The sequence below is a fragment of the Asparagus officinalis genome, chromosome 1 (assembly GCF_001876935.1).
Source record: "Asparagus officinalis chromosome 1, Aspof.V1, whole genome shotgun sequence".
Taxonomy (NCBI): domain Eukaryota; kingdom Viridiplantae; phylum Streptophyta; class Magnoliopsida; order Asparagales; family Asparagaceae; genus Asparagus; species Asparagus officinalis.
The window spans coordinates 80,498,176-80,516,497 of record NC_033794.1 but is presented as its reverse complement, the minus strand read 5'-3'; the positions used below and the strand labels follow the sequence as shown (position 1 = coordinate 80,516,497).

At 34.2% G+C, this 18,322-nt stretch overlaps 1 protein-coding gene and 1 long non-coding RNA gene across 3 annotated transcripts; one reads left to right on the top strand and one right to left on the bottom strand.

Moving 5' to 3' along the window:
- LOC109826588 lies at nt 3,382-6,506 on the top strand. Of its 2 annotated transcripts, XR_002243296.1 has the most exons (4): nt 3,382-3,715; nt 5,837-5,937; nt 6,039-6,140; nt 6,228-6,506. It is a non-coding gene; the product is annotated as an uncharacterized LOC109826588 (long non-coding RNA). The 2 variants fall into 2 exon arrangements; XR_002243295.1 differs by having other exon boundaries at nt 3,383-5,937.
- On the bottom strand, nt 7,896-16,158 carry LOC109826580 (RGG repeats nuclear RNA binding protein A-like). The gene is given in 8 exon segments (XM_020393609.1): nt 7,896-8,212; nt 8,215-8,308; nt 9,872-9,928; nt 10,024-10,182; nt 14,452-14,593; nt 14,678-15,104; nt 15,846-15,875; nt 15,878-16,158. Coding segments are annotated over 8 exon segments (1,047 nt in total). The 5' UTR covers nt 15,951-16,158; the 3' UTR covers nt 7,896-8,147.

The following is an 18,322-nucleotide window of genomic DNA, read 5'->3' as shown; positions in this document are numbered from 1 at the left end:
AAATGGCATAGCAAAAGCTACTCTTCAGCAACAATAACGCCGATCTGACCTTGAAAGCAAATGCTATCACTCATGTCCAAGGAAACATATTAAAACAATCAAATAAAGAGCAAACGCTTAGAATAGTACTACAAACAGCATATTTAGAGTCAGGTATATTTCTCAAAGCATAGCAATAATAAACAGCATCTTGTTATGCTATCTAATTGTCCAAGTATACTTTCTTTTTAAGTTGATAATAGTAACCAAATGATATGGGGGTTCATTTGCTGTAAGAGTAAGTTGTCTTATGTATGGTCTTTAGATTGAGCATAACCTCCATTCTTGAAAAATAACCCCACCTAGTGTTGAAGGCGCTCGTCTGACATATCTTTGAATAAGAAGTAAGAATCGTATAAATCTCACCTATGTAGGATTGGTGTGGTTCACATGAAAGAATAGTCACAATTCCCAAGCTAACCCTCTAATCATCCATGAATGGTATATATTGACCAATTTCATAGAATGATCTGATAGAATCTTTACTCTCGGATAATGGTCTAACGACAGATAGAAGTCAACTCGGCATACAAAAGGAAAAGCAAAAGGAATCCACAGGTGACCAACAAAAATAAGGCTTGTTAAAACGTATTAAAACATATTAATGTAATAAGAGACTTTCCATTGCCAAGGAGGATGAGCTTCAATTAGTGTTCGCAGCTTGTTTAGTTTTAACTAGACCAACCTTTCCTTGATAATGTAGAAAAAGACCGAAAGGCAAAGAATAAGATGTTCATGCTGCACAGAAAATACCAGTTGGCCCAACTGACAAAACAAAAGGATAAGGAAAAATGCAATGCAAGAAAACCAATTCTGTCAGCTCCGCATACAAAAAGAAAAGCAAAAGGAATCCAAATAAATGGCATGCAATGATCAACTCACTTAATCGGGGGGCACCAAATATGGAAAATTAAGAATACTTAGCTAAATTCAGATGAACGCTCCACATGTTTCTCTCTAGCTGTACCTCTTTTGGGTTTTCAGTTTTTTTGGTAACAAAACTTTATCGATTACAGTTTCTAGATGGATTGTGGAGAATTATGAAAAAATAGAGAAACGAAATTAATAGATGCCTATTAAAAAAAATTTGTCGATGTTGTTGTTGAATGTATAAAAAATCACATTAAACCATAAAAGATAGTTAATGCCAACATCGATCCTTCTAAATTATTTTTACCTTGAGCAAAGGCCACCTACTCTATGGTCATTAATAGATGCCTATTAAAAAAAATTTGTCGATGTTGTTGTTGAATGTATAAAAAATCACATTAAACCATAAAAGATAGTTAATGCCAACATCGATCCTTCTAAATTATTTTTACCTTGAGCAAAGGCCACAGAGACTGACAGACAGAATATAAATTAGCTAGAACTTCCCAAAATCTGAACATATATTTGACTCTCTACATCAGTAACAAAATTGTTACACAGAGATACTGCAACGAGTTGATTTGTGTGCACTCTCAAATATTGTACATGAACTTGAATAGGTGTTGTAGTTTGAATAGCTCATTGTTGAATTTGAATAGGAAATCTTTTAAATCCTTCTTTCAAGTTCAAAGGACCCAGTCTCTATGAGTTGATTTGAGGACTTAAATCACATTGCTCAAGTATCTAATCGCATCAAGGGTTTGTCACACACTTTGGATATAAAGGTATTGTATTTTACAGAAGCTCATAAATAATCACCATTTCACCAAGCCCATCGAATCCATATTATCAATTACAATTATTATCAACAGTGAAAACCACTTAACAACCACAATTAGCTGAGTTGCCTTGCACATTTTGACAGTGAGTGTTGGGTTATATAACACCTTTCAAAAATGACCTCAAAACCAAAAGAAGAAGATTTCATCAGACTTTTCAGCTAAGAACTTTGTTCAGAGCAAAACATCTATATGTCTATTTTCCGTCCTTATTTGTGGCTCTTGGTAACAACTTCTTCAGTGACTATGCAGATTACTACGACCCAAGTGTTAACAAAGCTTCTCCTAATAACATATGATTACTAAAAATAATTTAGAATGCTCATCGCAAATAGAACCATTAGGGTTGTGGTCAAAATTGAGGTTATTTTCCTTCCAATAAGAAAAATGTTAAAATAATCCCGAAAATCTACCCACATTCATCATATTACTACATTCTCTCTATTTTCTGATAACTGAATTTAATTATCTTAAATGCATCAAATGGACGGACAATTTCTTTCAAGAGATTTAACCCCAAAATGATAAAAAAACACACAAAAATTCAAACAGAAAAGAGTAATCACCTGAAGGATTGATGTCTAGAAATGCGACGACGAAATCGTCATGAACTACATTTATAAGGGGAAAAAATCCGACGCTCGCCGACTAGAGAATTGTGGGCTAAAAGAAAAATTAGAAAAGTAGAAAAGGGGAAAATGGAGAATAAGAGAAGGAGAGGGTTAAAAAAAATTACAGCGGGCTCGACGCTCGCCGTCTTCCTCGTCTCTCTCCTCGGCAAGCTCTTCTCCGCCACCGACGACGATGATGACGGAGATCGCAGACCGTCGCCGACGACAATTTTGACGGAGATCGCAGAGCGTCGACTGAGATCGCCGATGAGAAACGAGGTAACTATTCTCTCCGTTTGTTGCTCGTCGTCGCTCTTCGATCGACTCCACTTGTTCACCGTCACTCGTCGTCACCTCTCTCCAATCGCCGCCGCTCTCCGCCGCTTGAGCTTAGTGATGGAAAATCTAGGGCTTCTCTCCTTTTTTTTTCTCTCTGCATCGCGTTTATGAAGAATGAGAGACGAAGGATTATCGGGTCTGCCAGCGGTTCACTTGGGTAAATTCGGGTTAGACGAAGGGTTAGACGGGTCAATCGGGTCAACCCACCTAATAAATGGGTAAATTCGGGTTGACCCATTTATGACCCGACCCACATAACTTGACCCATACCCAATATAAATGGGTCGGGTCGGGTCGGGTTGATGGGTCGGGTCATAAATTGCCACCCCTAGTGACATGCATAGCTTATAATATTGTCCATATAATAATTTGTGTTTATTTCAGACATTGGGATTATATGGGTCAACCCGGTTATGACTTATACCCATATGTAGGAGTGCAAAACTTATATCCCGACTGACCGCAATTATATCTATTTAGAAAACGGATATGATAGGAAAATTTTGTAACCAACCGGATATGGTTTTGGCTCTGGTTATGGTTTTGATTTTTCATCCGGATATGATTCCGAATACGCCTTTCGGATCAAAATTGCTGATACGGCTTGGATATCCGGATGTTTAAAATGTTTTAAGCAATTAAGTTGTTAATACTTAAATTAGGTCGAGTTTATAACATATGCTCATGTTATTCGCAACCCAATCCGAATTCAATCCAATCTAAAAAGTCCAAAGAGCAAAAAAAAAATTCACTTTTCACGATCTCATTTCCTGCCCTATTCAGTTACTCATCCAGATTCGTCCTCCACCTCCATCTTCAAGTTCCTCCGCCGCCGCCTCCAAGGCCCTCCGCCTTCAAGCCTTAGCCTCGACTTCAAGCCTCGTCCTCTACGCCCTCACGTTCTTTGTTTGATGATCTCAAGAAATTTGCCTCATCCTCTTCTTCATCGATGACCATCAACGCCGAGTTCCTCTTCTTCTCTGAAGATTCTCCTCCTTAATTTCGTTTATCGCTAAGGTGAACTCAAAACCTTAACTTGTTGATTGAAATGCCCTAATTTTTTGTTTGATAAAGTTCTAATTTCTAGCCCTTTGTTAACTGAAATGAAATAGCCCTAGTTTGTTTGATAAAAATCTCTAATTTATTAGCTCTAATTGTTTTCAATTGCTTTTTTTATGATTGTAATTTGTATCATTATAATTTTTTGTTTGATTAAGTTTATAAATTTTATTGAATAGATATTATAATCATGTCTAATCCATCAGTTCAAGCTTCTAACGAAGAACCCACAGTCGAACCCCCAGTTGAACTGGACATTGAACCCACGGTAGAAGAGTCTTCTACTAAAATAGAAGAAAACCCTAAGAAAAAGAGGGGAATTAACTTTTGATGTATGGTTAGACTTTGACAAAATTAATAAAGTTGAAAAGAAAATTGTCAACAGAAAAGAGGTTGAAATAAAAACCAAGATAGCGAAATATAAACATTGCTTGTTTGAATGTGAATGACGTAGTTCTAGGGATACTACACACATTACAAATCACATTGTGAAGTGCTCAAAAACGAAGAGACCCGATATTCGTCAACAATTGGTTCAAGCTACAATAAAAAATATAGAAGGGACTTGTACACTTAGTAATTATCATTTTGACAACGAGAAGAGTCAAACTTTACTTGCAAAAGCTATTATTGTTCATGAGTATCCATTTAACTTACACATGACTTCTTTTTACAATATGTGCATTCTCTTCGTCCAAATCACATTGTTTCAAATCATGCACAAATCACAAAGTTGTGCATGAAAGTTTATGGTGACTATAGAAAATATTTATATGATTTGTTTGCCATATCTTCCATAAGGTTGAGCTTGACAATGGATAAATGAACATCATCTTCACAAAATTTGGTATATTTATGCACTATCGCTCACTATGTTGATGAATATTGAAAACTTCAAATATGTATAATTGGTTTTAGTAAAGTCCATAGCTCTACCACGAAGAATATATGCAATGTGTTAATTGCTCGTTTACTTGATTGGAAGAATTGATAATAAAGTTTTGTCAATTACTATAGATAATGATAAGTCTAATGATGTTGCGTTAAATTGGGAAAGAACGTCTTAAGAAGTATCTACCTTGTGGTGGAGTCTTTTTTCATGTGAGATGTAAAACACATATTATAAATCTCATTGTTCAAGAGAGGATTAAAATTATCACTCAAGCTATTGAAAAAGCAAGACGTAGTGTTAAATATGTCACATGTCCATCGAAGATGGAAGAGAATTTTTATCATGTTGCAAAGCAAGTTGATGTGGTTGGAGAAAAATGCTTAGCCCTTGATTGTTGCACAACATATAATTCTACTTATTTTACATTGATGAATGTTTTAAAGTACAAAGTTGTTTTTAATAGATTTGAACTTAACGATGATAAATACATTCATTGTCCTTCAGAGGAAAAATAGAATTATGTTGAAACTTTGAGTAAATGTTTGAAACACTTTTATGATGCAACTAATCTCTTTTTCGATAGTATGTATCCCACTTACAATCTTTTATTTGAAGAATTTTGTGAAATTCAATCATTTCTAACGGAATGGTTGAAAAGTAATGATGATACAATTGTGTCTATGGCTTTTGTAATGAAAAGAAAGTTTGATAAATATTGGAGCATGTGCAATAAGATTTTGCGGTGGCTATTTTTCTTGATCTGAGATACAAAATGATTGCAATATAATATTACTTTAAAGAGATTTATGGTGTAGATGCCGAAATGTGTGCACTTGAAGTTTTAGATGTCATTAAAAATGTATGGGAAATATGCATCTCTTGAAAAAAAAGAATAAAAAATAATGAAAACGCTTCAAGCTCGCAAATAAAAGAAGTGGAAAGAGTTTGTGATAAAAAAAATCTAGATTCGTATAATTTGTTGAAACTATTGAGAAGGAGCCTACAAAGATGGATTTGGATTCATATACAGAAGAGAGTATTGTTCGATGCGATGATGACACAACAGAGAAATTTGATATATTTGATTGGTGGAAATCAAGTAGTGGAAAGTATCATATACTAGTAAAAGTTGTAAAATATGTTTTGGGTATACCGGCCTTAACCTTGGCTTCTGAATCGGCTTTTAGCACCGGGGCCGTGTGATTCATTGTTATAGAAGTCAAATAACAACGGAGTCGTTGGAGGGTTTGATATATGCGCAAGATTGGATTAGAGTGGAAAAAAGGAGGTAAATTTATAAATTTTATATAGATTTCATTATGTTCAGTTAATTGTACATTAAAGGGTTTTATGTTTTATTCTTTTTCTTTTTCCTCTTTTTTTTTGTAGTTACTCAAGTGCAGACTATGAAGGGTGATGCTCTTGATGTTGTTTCTCTTTCGGATGTCGATGACTCGAAGATTGTCGAGACTTTTATAAAATCACCTATATGTATGTTATTTAACTTCATAAGCACATTATTTGAAATTTGTACTTTTCACATACTTGACATGACAATTGCTCTTTTCATTATTTTAGAGATGACGTTGTGGAGGTCCACGACTGGGATGATGAGATTTAATCTCTCTTACATTATTGGGTCTCATCTTTTGGTTTATATTGTGTTTTCAAGAACATGGTTATCTTAGTTTAGAAGTTTTTATGTTTTCTTTGCTTAGGGAACTACGTTATAGAAGTTGTGGGTTTTTAATTTACTGTATGTGACTTTGCTCATGTCTTAGTTTGTAGTGACTTTGTTTATGAATTTGTGACATGTTGTTTCTAGATTTGTCTATTATTTCCGGATTATGACTTTTATAGTTTTGGTTATTTATTTATAAGCGTTGGGATATCTTCTTATCAGTCTTGCTATATACTCAATACTCCAAGAGTATCTTTCTTATTCTTGAGATGTATATATACACTGGTTTTGTGATATAGAAATGTTTCTATTAATTTTATGTTCTATTCCAGGTACAGTATAGATAATGTGTGATATGGACCTCAACTTAGGATTCACAGCACATATCCAAGTGAAAGAACTCATAGAATTAGGATAAAGTGCAAGCATATTGGGTTAGTTTATGCAAAGATGCACACCAACACTCGGGTACTTGTATTAAAGATAAGTGTTTGAAGAGTTCATAGCAATTTGTTTTGTTAAGATTGGTTCACATGAGGACTAGTATTTACGTCTATGAGGTGACAATTTGTTTATGCTTGAATAAACTTATCTTGATTATGTTCATAGATGAATGTTTTTTTTACTCATATTTAGTTTGCGAAATATTCTAATTACATTTTTTTTTGTCATATCTGATTCATATCCGTTTCCAAAATATCCGATTAATATCCATATCATATCCACTTCTCTAATATCCAAACTATTTCAGTTTCTGTTTAGTGCCGATATGGTGATGCATTTTTCTTACCAATGAATATTTGTATCCGTATTCGAATTAGATAGCGGATATGAATATATTTTATATTAAGTGTCTTATCCAAATCGTATATGAATTGAATGCACCCCTACCCATATGTCTACATGTCAACCTGTTCCCATTAGTAACAGGTCAGAATTTGCCACCCCTAACAGGCAATCCTATGATCTATCAACTATAATCACATGAATGAAACAGGAGTCCAAACGACAAGCAACACTCAAGGTTACAGTGTAGTCACAATAATTATCTCAACTTCCCGCTCAGATATCAACTCTAAAGTCACCCGTCAGTGCCGTCACCCGCACGATTACACCAGCATCAAGGTACCGACATGCAATAATCCTACCAAAGTAAAATGGGAAGACCAACTAAAGCTACAATTAAACAATGAAAATTCTGCTTCAAAACTAAGCATTTTATGAACTACCTAAAATAAAAAATATAGATATATAATCTACACGTAAAATTGAATAAAAATTATACAGTAACTATCCAAAATAAAAAATTTAGATATATAAAGCTACACGTAAATTGAATATCCATCTTTGATTTGAAAACTTTCACTCTGATTCCTGATAAGTGAAAAACGTTTCATGCGAGAGAAAAAATAAACTGTTACCCAGAATTATTGATATCCACCAAATATATGAACAATTTTGTAAATCCATGTTGATTGGATTGTCTCCCTCAGATTAAGTTCTATTGAAATCATTTACAGAGTCATCACTTCACAAGAAAGAGCACATCAGACAACAAGAGCAAATAATTAAAGATAATCCTACTTTAAAATAGACGCTTCTCTGGCACCGAATGCAACTTATAGTCTGAGTATACATAAAACACAGCAGAAACAAAATAAGAACCACCAATTCTTTTTAGATACAGGAAACACAATTATTTCACTGAATCCAGACACCAAACTTCTCTAAATTAAAAACCAAAATAACCTACTAATGATAAACTAGAGGAAATTAAAGACTAGCACAAGTTTGTCACACAGAATACCACTAACTACTCACTTTCCACCAAGAGTAGGGAACTGGCCTGGGTCTTCAATTGCAGGAGCAGCTGGGGTCCTCTGCCGCCACGATCACCGCGTCCTCTGCCTCGGCCACGGCCACCTGAGTTGTATCTTTCTCCTTCAGCTGGCTTCAGAAATTCATTGATGCTCAAATGCTGGAAAAGCACAAGTCCTCAGGAATATATAATGAAATGATAAAGAGTAATGCAAATCAGAGTTAAAATGTATTGTCCAACTCGTTATTTCGAGACAAGTAGTAAAGCTTAAGCACTATGCAGTATTCTGAAATGGCGCCAGATATGCTGCAATACTATGCTATTTTAAAGTGATGTACGCTAATTCAAAACAATGTATGTAATTTACATAAGACGTGTTAGATATTTCAAATGGTTTTTGTTGTATTGGACACCAACTTTTTACTAATTCTATATTCTGTGGTAATTGTAGAGGGACCATTTACTCTACTTCCTGCCATCCGTTCAAATTTGAAGGGATGAGGTACAAGCACGTAAGATCTCCATTATCACAATAATGGTTTTCACAATAGTGGCTTACAAAACAATAGTAGTATATAAAAGTGAAAAATCTTCGGCAATTTTATCTTTCCTCTTGAAACTTGAATCAACCCTTCAAATTATGTAGCGACTTGAACCTCCATTTACCAATTAATTGGAGAGGATCCAGATCCCTATATATATATCTACATACATCTGACATGGCGGTCTTATTAGGGCCAGTTTGGTATTATTTTTTAGTTTATATACCATGTTAACAATGATCATAAAGCACATTTTTACCAAATAGGAATTTTTTTGAGATATAAACTAAAAAAAATGCCTGTTTTTTAAGCAACTTTTGATATTTGATTACCAAACAGGCATTTTTCGGAGCTTATATAAGTTGCTTCTATAAGCTACTTTTATAAGCTCCAGCAATACCAAACTGGCCCTCAGGTCTTATTTAAAACAAGTGAATAAATTTCTTATTAAAACCTAAAGGATTTGAGGGTTCAGTTTAGAAATATGAAGATTTTGGAGGGTCACATATAGAATTAACGACTTGGGATTCAAATATAACAAAACTCTTCAATATAGCATATGCTTGTGACATCACATCAATACAAATTATATTAGAGTCGAGAATATTTTCTTCCTCTTATTTGTATTATGACTTGAAGCAGTAAAAAGTATATGCTTTTGGATTGTTTGTTATGTTGTTGTGGCTTCTATTGTGTGGCAATTCATATCTTGTAACATTAGTATCTTTATAATAGTGAACTTATAGCTTGTGGCGAATGATGTACACGTGCTGCACGGGATATAAAAATCAGTAATGCATTCCATCATTTTTATCATGGTCAACATTGTAAGTAATATAGCTTGTATAAAATTTTAAATTTCTATCAAAAAAATAATTCCAATGCTTTGAAATCATGTACATGTACTATGGACATTTTTATATATTAAAAGAATAACAAAACATAACATATGAGATGCATCAGCAGAATGAACTTAACCAATAGAGGGATTATTTTACATTATACATTATTGTCATTATAACAGTATTAAATATTGACTAATTTGTATGTAGTATAGAACAAACACATGGAAAGTGATTGCAACAAACAAGAACCCCACATAGCTAGCATCTTGGTAGTATAGGAGTCACAGTAAAGTTAATGTTTCTTGCAATAATGATGTGGTTAGTTGACTGAATACCTTCTTGGCTCGTTCTTCACGCTCAGTCTCTTTCTTTTTCGATTCCTTATCAGAACCCTAGGAAGACAATTGTTTAATTGCAAAAGCAGCAGATACCATGAGATAATAAAACAAATACTTATCAACTAAAAAAGAATTCAAAGGTAGCTTACCAATTTAATGAAAATTTCATCCGACCCTTTCTTCAGTGAAAGTTGCTTCATTGACTCCAGCTCCTTATCAATAACAACCTTTCTCTCTTCAGCCTTCAGTGCAAGTAGGGCTTTTCTTTTCTCCTCCCTAATTTTCTCATATTCCTCAAGAGTCATCTCCTGCCAAATTCAAAATAAAAAAATACAAGAGTCCTAAATGGCCAACTCATATAGGAAAAAATAACATGCGATTAAAAACCGCATGTAAAATGTAGGATCTGATCAAAATATGTATGTGAAACTTGGGATACGATAAAAAAGTACGTGGAAAGAAGGATATGATAAGAAAACTAAATATGTAAATGAATCTGGTGTCACTAATATAAATGAATCTGGTGTCAATACAAGATAGAAAGTAAGATATAAATAGAAACAAGAAATAAGCATCTCTTACTAAAAGACTTAGGGGAGACATAAGAGAACAAAAGTTCAATAATTGATTTGAGACAGGTCAGAATATACCTGAGATAGCAAGCTATCTGTGGGTATCGCATGACACCACCCCAATTTTATGGCTCTAGACCCCTTTTAAGTAGACAGAAATATACAAAAAGGAAGGTACTTGGATGTGATCCCTGAACTGATTGTAACGCTTTTAAACCTATCATACGATCCTTGACTCAGCTCTATATTCAAAGTGATGGTATGAGTAGGGGACAACTCTCTGTTTTAGAGATAGGAGTAGAACCTTGAGCACTCGAAGTATATGAAATTATGGTAAATATTTCATTGAGATTAAACAATAACGTCCAGTCTATGTCAGACATCCCATTGAGAACAGTTTCATAATCAACTAAAACAAAATATATTCACATATTTACGGCAAATTTCTGTATTCAGACATGATACAAAAAGCATGTCAATACCTTGATTTTGCCACAAAATTATGTGGGCCGGGTGAAATGGATTGCTTGCATGTATTGTTGGTTTCAACTATGCAAGAATCTTTGGATCGGCCAGACATCGGTGCTATCACAATACAAATCGAATTAAGATCACATGAAACTAATTGCTCGAATTTGCTGAAGATTTACGAGAAGACTTTCCAAAAAATAATGTGCAATCAAATAGATAACTAAAGTAAAAAACACAAGATAACACACACACACCAAAGGGAGAGAAAGGGATAGGGAAGATCCTGAGGCTAGGTAAAATACTGAAGTGTTCACACATATTTACAATTTAGTTCATCACAATATGAAGAAAAAGAAGCGATAATTTTTAAACAGTATTTCCTAGGCCCATCTTGCAATCAGCAGGTGAAGCTGCTTAAAATGCAAATGCAAAGATAGGACCATAGGATGGGTTTACTCTATGCCGGCAACGGAACCAGGTGGCAACCAGTAAGCAAAGCCAATTGGTTCTTTTAAAAGGCAAAAAAAAAGAATATTGCTAATTAATAGTGGAAAGAATGACTTTCTGAATAATAAAATTTATGCATGATTCTTGTTAAATTGAAACTTATCATAGATAAAAGCAAAAGGCAAGGTCAAGGAATATGCCATCCAATGTTGCCTGAGGTAAGTGATGCCAAAAAAAGGCGATCACCTGAGTGAACCAAGGCCATAAATATACAAATAATTTGAAACATTCCAAATAATATGCAAATAAACAGATTATCAATAAACCATAACATTATCAACCGAAACTTCCAAGTCACAAATTATGATATGTAACAAGTCATAAACCACTTAAAAAAAGCAGTAACAAACACAGGATAGAAAATTAATAGTACTAATCTGTAAAGCAGTAACCTATGAAGCACGGACACGCATAACATGAAGCCGTGTCGTGTCCGTGTCGGACACACGTGTCGAACACACGTATCCTATGTATTTTTTAGGATTTGTCTCGTGTCGGCGTGTCGGATGGCCTTTTTAGGATTTGTCTCGTGTCGGCGTGTCGGATGGCCGTGTCGGATCCGTGTCCGTGCTACATAGGCAGTAACTACTAACAAAGATTATTATGTGGCAAAGTTTGAACTTTAAAGGCTCTAATTATGACATGTCCTTAAAATAATATAGGTAATCAAGTACATTAGAATGAAAAAACAAATAAATCAACATGCGCTCGCCTTAGCAACCTTCATCGCGCTCTAGATACAAAGGTGTGTGCTTTTAAAACATCTGGATAATTCCCAGGTCAAGCCGAAAAGCACCACCCAACCTCTCTTTTAAAACACTGGATAATTCCCACGTCAAGACAAAAAGCACCACCCAACCTCTCCCTCCACTTTCTATATCTCATTAGGTTAGAACATTAAATTACACGCAAACGGGGCATCTTAGATGAAATTAAAAGAAGCAAGAACTATGGTTAGTAAACATCACCACATCATCACAAAAAACATAATCTTCTTACGTGTGTACACCTCCCCCACCCCCACAAAAGAAGAAACCTAACGCACACACACACACGTACGCAGATAGTAGTTAGCAAGCATCACCACATCATCACAAATAACATAATCTTCCCCCCCCCCCAAAAAAAAGAGAGAGAGAGAGAGAGAGAGAGAGATCATTAAAAGTTTACACAAAATAGAACACTAAAATGTTCATCGATACTGAGACTTCATCCCCGCCATAAAACAACCAGGAAGGGAGAATTTTAGAAAGCATTTTGTAGACATACCTTGGAAACAGCAAATGAAGTTACTTTAAGGCAAATCTAAAAGATTGTGTTGAAAAATGATTTCATTCCATACCGGCAATTGGACCAAATAGCACAAGTTAGCAAAGCGGTTTTATTCTCTCAAAGACAAGATCAGAAACCTTGGCTAGGAATATTTGCTTAGTTAATAGAGGAACAGCAGCAGAAAAACAAATACTTCTAGAATTTTCTTCTAGAAAAGCATCCAAAATAAGTATGTCTGTGCATGTATGACCCAAAAAAATAACTTGGATTGTAAATAGTTAAATAAGGACTGTTTGAAGCCTAAATAATATTCTTAATCCAATTAGATACCCAAATGCTATAAATATATAAAATAAACATGGCGGTAGTGGTGAATGCTACTGCTGGTATAAAGCTTATAAATACAAACACTACTGTCGCATTTTGAACAGATAATAGTGTTTCCTGATTTAAAAAAACAGAGGAATTTATTCATAGATAATGGTTGCAGGCATGGCAATCCCCCTAAACTCAGTCACGGATATACAATTATCTTTCAATATGTTATGCATAGATGTATGGTTTAGTCATAAATGTACTAAACATTATTCACATTAAAAAATAACCCAAAGTATGATTCATTTTCCTTTTTCAAAATAAGATGTAACCTACTTCTATCATACATAGAGTTGCGTCCATAAAGTTCACATTTGAGTTGAGTGCCCAATACAAATGACTATGATGACACATGTTTCTTTCAACCATGTCCAGAACACTAATTTCTGGTCGGTAAGTATTATGCATCTTACAGCTACTCTTCAAAGATAAAAGAGGCTAAACCTGTAAAGGCAGCACCTGAAACACACCAAACACTGACTCCACTACTACATGCACATATTTAGAGCCCGACTATAAAACTGATTCACATCCAAGGAAAAGAGGGAGAGTCAGAGCCAGATGCTCTATCACCTAGACAGCTACTATGATTTCTGATGTCTGCACATCATTATTGTCTTATTTGCAAAAGTTTTATCATCATCTTTATCTCCCCAATTCTCTTCCAATTCTCTTCTTAGTGCATCAAGAAAATGAGGAACAATGTGCACAAATAGCTTATATTATTAGAGATTTTGACTAGGATCTGTATTAAAAGGATTTAAGCTTGGATCACCGCTAGGGAAATATTTTCTCAAAGAAATTAGACCCATTGAACAACCACTTTAAATGCAACTATAACGTATCAAAAGGGACAGTTCCCAATGGCAAGTAGATTAGATTTTGTAGTAGTTAATGCATAGCACAAAAAACATTCAAGTTGATAGTTTTATTGTTGTTGATCCCTCCCTCTCCATATCTATTTACTTAAGTACCTGTCTATTTGACAGAAACATGCATAACAAGATCTTCAAGTGAGAACTAGTTCTTGAAATAAGCATCAAATTGAACAAACAATATAAAAAAGGCCAATTTCTCAAATTGGTCAAATTTGAAGATAAGCACAAAAAGAGAACTTCAAATCATATTCAGATCAAAAACATAAATAATCTTTAATTATTTGACAAGAATAGCACAAGATGAAGCAGTTCAAACCCTTAATGACAACTGACTCTATTCAGAAGGAATCCTACTGAAAAAATCATTCTGAAAGACATGCAACAATAAAGAGCAAAGATAATGAATATTATGGAATATGGAATAAGAGCTAAATTTATCTTTATCAAAACAATTCTTAGAGCAGGCACCAAACAAAAAGAAGACTACAGAGCAAGAACTAACCTTATCTTCAGGTTTAGCTTCTTCTTCAGTAGCAACATTCTCATTGTTGTCCTTGTCACCCTCAACAGGTTTGACATCTTCCTGCTCCTGCACCTCAGGAGCTGCAGCCTTCTCATCAGCATTCACAGTCTCCTCAGTTTCCCTGTTCAGTTAAGACATTTAAGCAACTATATGTGCAATTGAAGTCTTAGAAATAACATGCTGATTTAAAACATGCGATCTTAACTGTGCAACAACATCATCAGTTACTGATCCCCAGTTCCCTTTGCCAGCACCCTCCCTCTTCATCTCATACCCTCGTCCTGTTCCACTCCTGCGCTCATAAGCCCTCCTTGGAGGGCGCTCAGAGTCACCTCCTGACTCTCCATCAGCATTCCCATACCCTCCTCGGCGACCACCACGGAATGACTGACGTGGAGGACCATATCCTCCTCCACGAGGTCTCTCCGATGGTTTGCCTCCTTCTCCTTCCTCAACATTACCACCGCCATAACCCCCACCATAACCTCCTGAAAATCCATTCTCATTTCCATTCCCAAGGGCTCTGTTTGAGCCTACCCCAGCTCCTCTCCCTCCTCTCCCTCGTCCCGGGCCACCTCTTCCAGCACCACCACCACGTGGTGGAGCACTGGTGGTATTCCTAGCCTCCTTCACTGCATCAACAAATAAACAAATAAACCAACGGTTAAATTACAAATAAAACATCGCCTATTTTACTTTCAGTATGCCAAAGAATGTGAAAAATCCAATCTAAAAGATACATCTTCTGTTCGACTAACTAGAACTAAATGATTAAGAAAATATACCAAGTTAGCATGGTATCTCTTCAGGCAAAAAAAGAAAACAAAATGTGCATATGAAGAGCATACCAAATAGTTTCCTTTCCAATGGAATAGTTAAGAATTATAAACAATCTGGGATGCACTAGACAACAAACAAACTGAAATTTCACGAATTATTAGAAACAAAGATTAAACCAATCGAATAGCACTTATAACTACAATTATAAAACACATACATGACATCAAACTACAACCTTAAGGAAAAAAGAAATCAATCCACTGACTGATTTAGTTGCACCTGTTAACCAAGATTAGTCTACGAAACGTGAAATTCGCAACTTTCCCTGGCTGAACTATCTACATTTTATAATCACAAGAAGCTAAAACCTTTCCCTTGCTAGATACCAGACAAACAACAACTCAACATCAACAATCTGCATTTTATAATCACAACGAGGCGAATCATTACAGAGAAAATGTTATAACATGCAATTGAACCAACTACAGATATTTAATACTGTAGTAAACGAGAAAGTTCTCCATTTTCAATAGAAATCTACAGCAAAGACGAAGCGTAAAGAAAAACGCGTGAAGATCGAATGGAACCGTTACCAGCTTGAGAGGGAGGGAGAGGCTTCGTCGAGCAGAGGCAATCAACTGCGAAGGATCATCGTTATCGTCATCCCCGAGGAGATCGAATGGATTCACAGTCGTCATCTCAAACGAGAGAGAGGGAGATCGGAGCTGGGATCGGATCGAGATGCTGACACAAAACCCTAGCAATTGAAAGAATCTGTCGATGAAGCAATCGCCATAGATAAACCCTAACCCAAGATTCTAAAGAGAAGAGGTTGGAAAATTTAGGGTTTTGGAGCGAGCGAGAGAGAAGAGATAATATGAAACCCTAGCCGCCTAAGGAGCCCAATATAATGGAATGACCTAATCGCTATGTTTATTGTTGTCTTAAGGAGAAATGACGTTTTTATTTCCAAATGAGATGTTATTTACGGGGGAGGGAGAATGAAATGGGGGATGATGCGAGGGCATTTTGGTCAGAGGGAGTTTGGCTGTGGGAGCTAGGTGAATTTTACCGTGGAGAAAGAATCGTGCGGTCGAGATTCGCTGGTAGTTGGCTGATGACGTGTCGTTTTGCGTGGAAAATTTGTGTCCAGCGTGTAAGATGGTATTTTACCGTCGTTTTGGGAACTTAATTTATATTGAGCCCCGTGAGCGGATAATTTAATGTAAAAACATATTTGGTATGACAGAAAATTTATAGGCTTCCTTTAAGATTATGGATCCTGATTAAAAAGAAGAATGCATAGTGTTAATTTTATTAGAAACTAGGTTTTATACACATGCAATACATGACATGGTTAAATATCATGATTAAGTATTTTTTGGCTAATTTTCTAACTAAATTTTGTTCCTCGGTTCCACTTAATAGTTTATCCTCACTTTTTGTCTTTAAGCTTTAATATTGCGATTTTTTTATGTCTGTTTAAATGGGCTACACTCAATTTAAAATTTTATGTTGATATTTGAATTCATAAAAAACAAATATAATTTGAAGCTAATTTAAATTTTTATATTTTTTAACTGACATGAAACCAAGCTTTACTTGAGAAAGTACAGTGTTGTGAAAGTAAAAAATATTGAAATGGTGTTATACAAGGAATGTGAATACATAAAACCAATAAGACAAAATAATTGGTTTAAAGTATGCTAAATGGATATAAAGGAGAATATAAAGTTTGTTCCTAATCATTGATAAACTTCATAAAAAATTCTAAATTAAAGATTAATACTAACTTTAGTATACTTTCATATGTTAAAAGCATCTGCACAAGCATATAAAAATACTGTAAGAAAGCTCATGAAACTCCCTTCTAAAGATTCCTAAATTCACTCAAAATAATTAAACTATTCTATTAAATATTCAGAAAATATTGTCTTTTATTCCTTCTATTTTATTTTTTTTATTGAGCTAAGATCAATACTTTCTCACCTTTCTCTTTTTCCCGAGTAATTCTAGAGTAGTGTCTTCATCATCTACTCGATTGTGACATCAGGCTAGAGTTGTATTTTTTTGTGGTGTTATCTTTCCTAAGCTCGTTAATCATTTATCTTGTCGTTTAGCTTCACAAATAAGTTATATGTATTTTCTATATTCAACACAAACTTCTTGAAATATAGACTTTTTTTCAATGAGAATAAATATTAATTTAATATATATCAAATTCTTTGTGTTCCTAATTTATTACTTAAATAATATTATGAGCTACCTCCTTTTTTCTCTACAATGAATTCTTATGATGTGCATCCAATAAGAGTTTTTGTTATGTCAATAATACTACATTTGCTCTATTTCTGTTATTTTCCACAAAGATCTAAACTAAATACTTATATTTTTATTGCCAATTTGCTCTATATTATAATATTAATATTTAATTTTTTTAGTATTTGAAGAACAAATTATGAAATTTATGAATGCTTACTAATTTTTCTTATATCTTTCATGGAGAACTCTTCTTTAATTGGGATAAAGTTATTAAATTATTCTTTAATGTACCTCAATTGATGCTTCTTTAATAAACATGTCTTATGTTAATGCCAATTCAAATGATTCATGTACGTTTTTTAATTTTAGATTTATTTCCATCACTTTCTCATTTGCAATAGAAATAGCTTGATTCTTTTAAAGAATATCTCTAAATATTCTGATAGTTTCTCCATACGTAATTTATTGTATTTTTTACCTTATAAATATTATTAACATCAGAGATTAATGTTTCTAAATTATAATCAATTAATGCTAAACTATTATATTATAGTATTTCATCATTTTTATGGATTTAAACATCTATCAATTAATGTTACTAATGTGTTTTGCTGCTCCAACTTATTACTAAACTTTTATGCAATTGCTTTAATTTGTATGGTGTCAATAATTTTTAAGCTATAATATTTTTTTTTAATTTTATTCCTTAACCGGATATTTTTAATCAATTCTTATTACTTTTATTTACCATTATTAACTTAGACTATCTTTAGATGCTGAAAAAGGATAGTAAATCTTAAATTGGAAA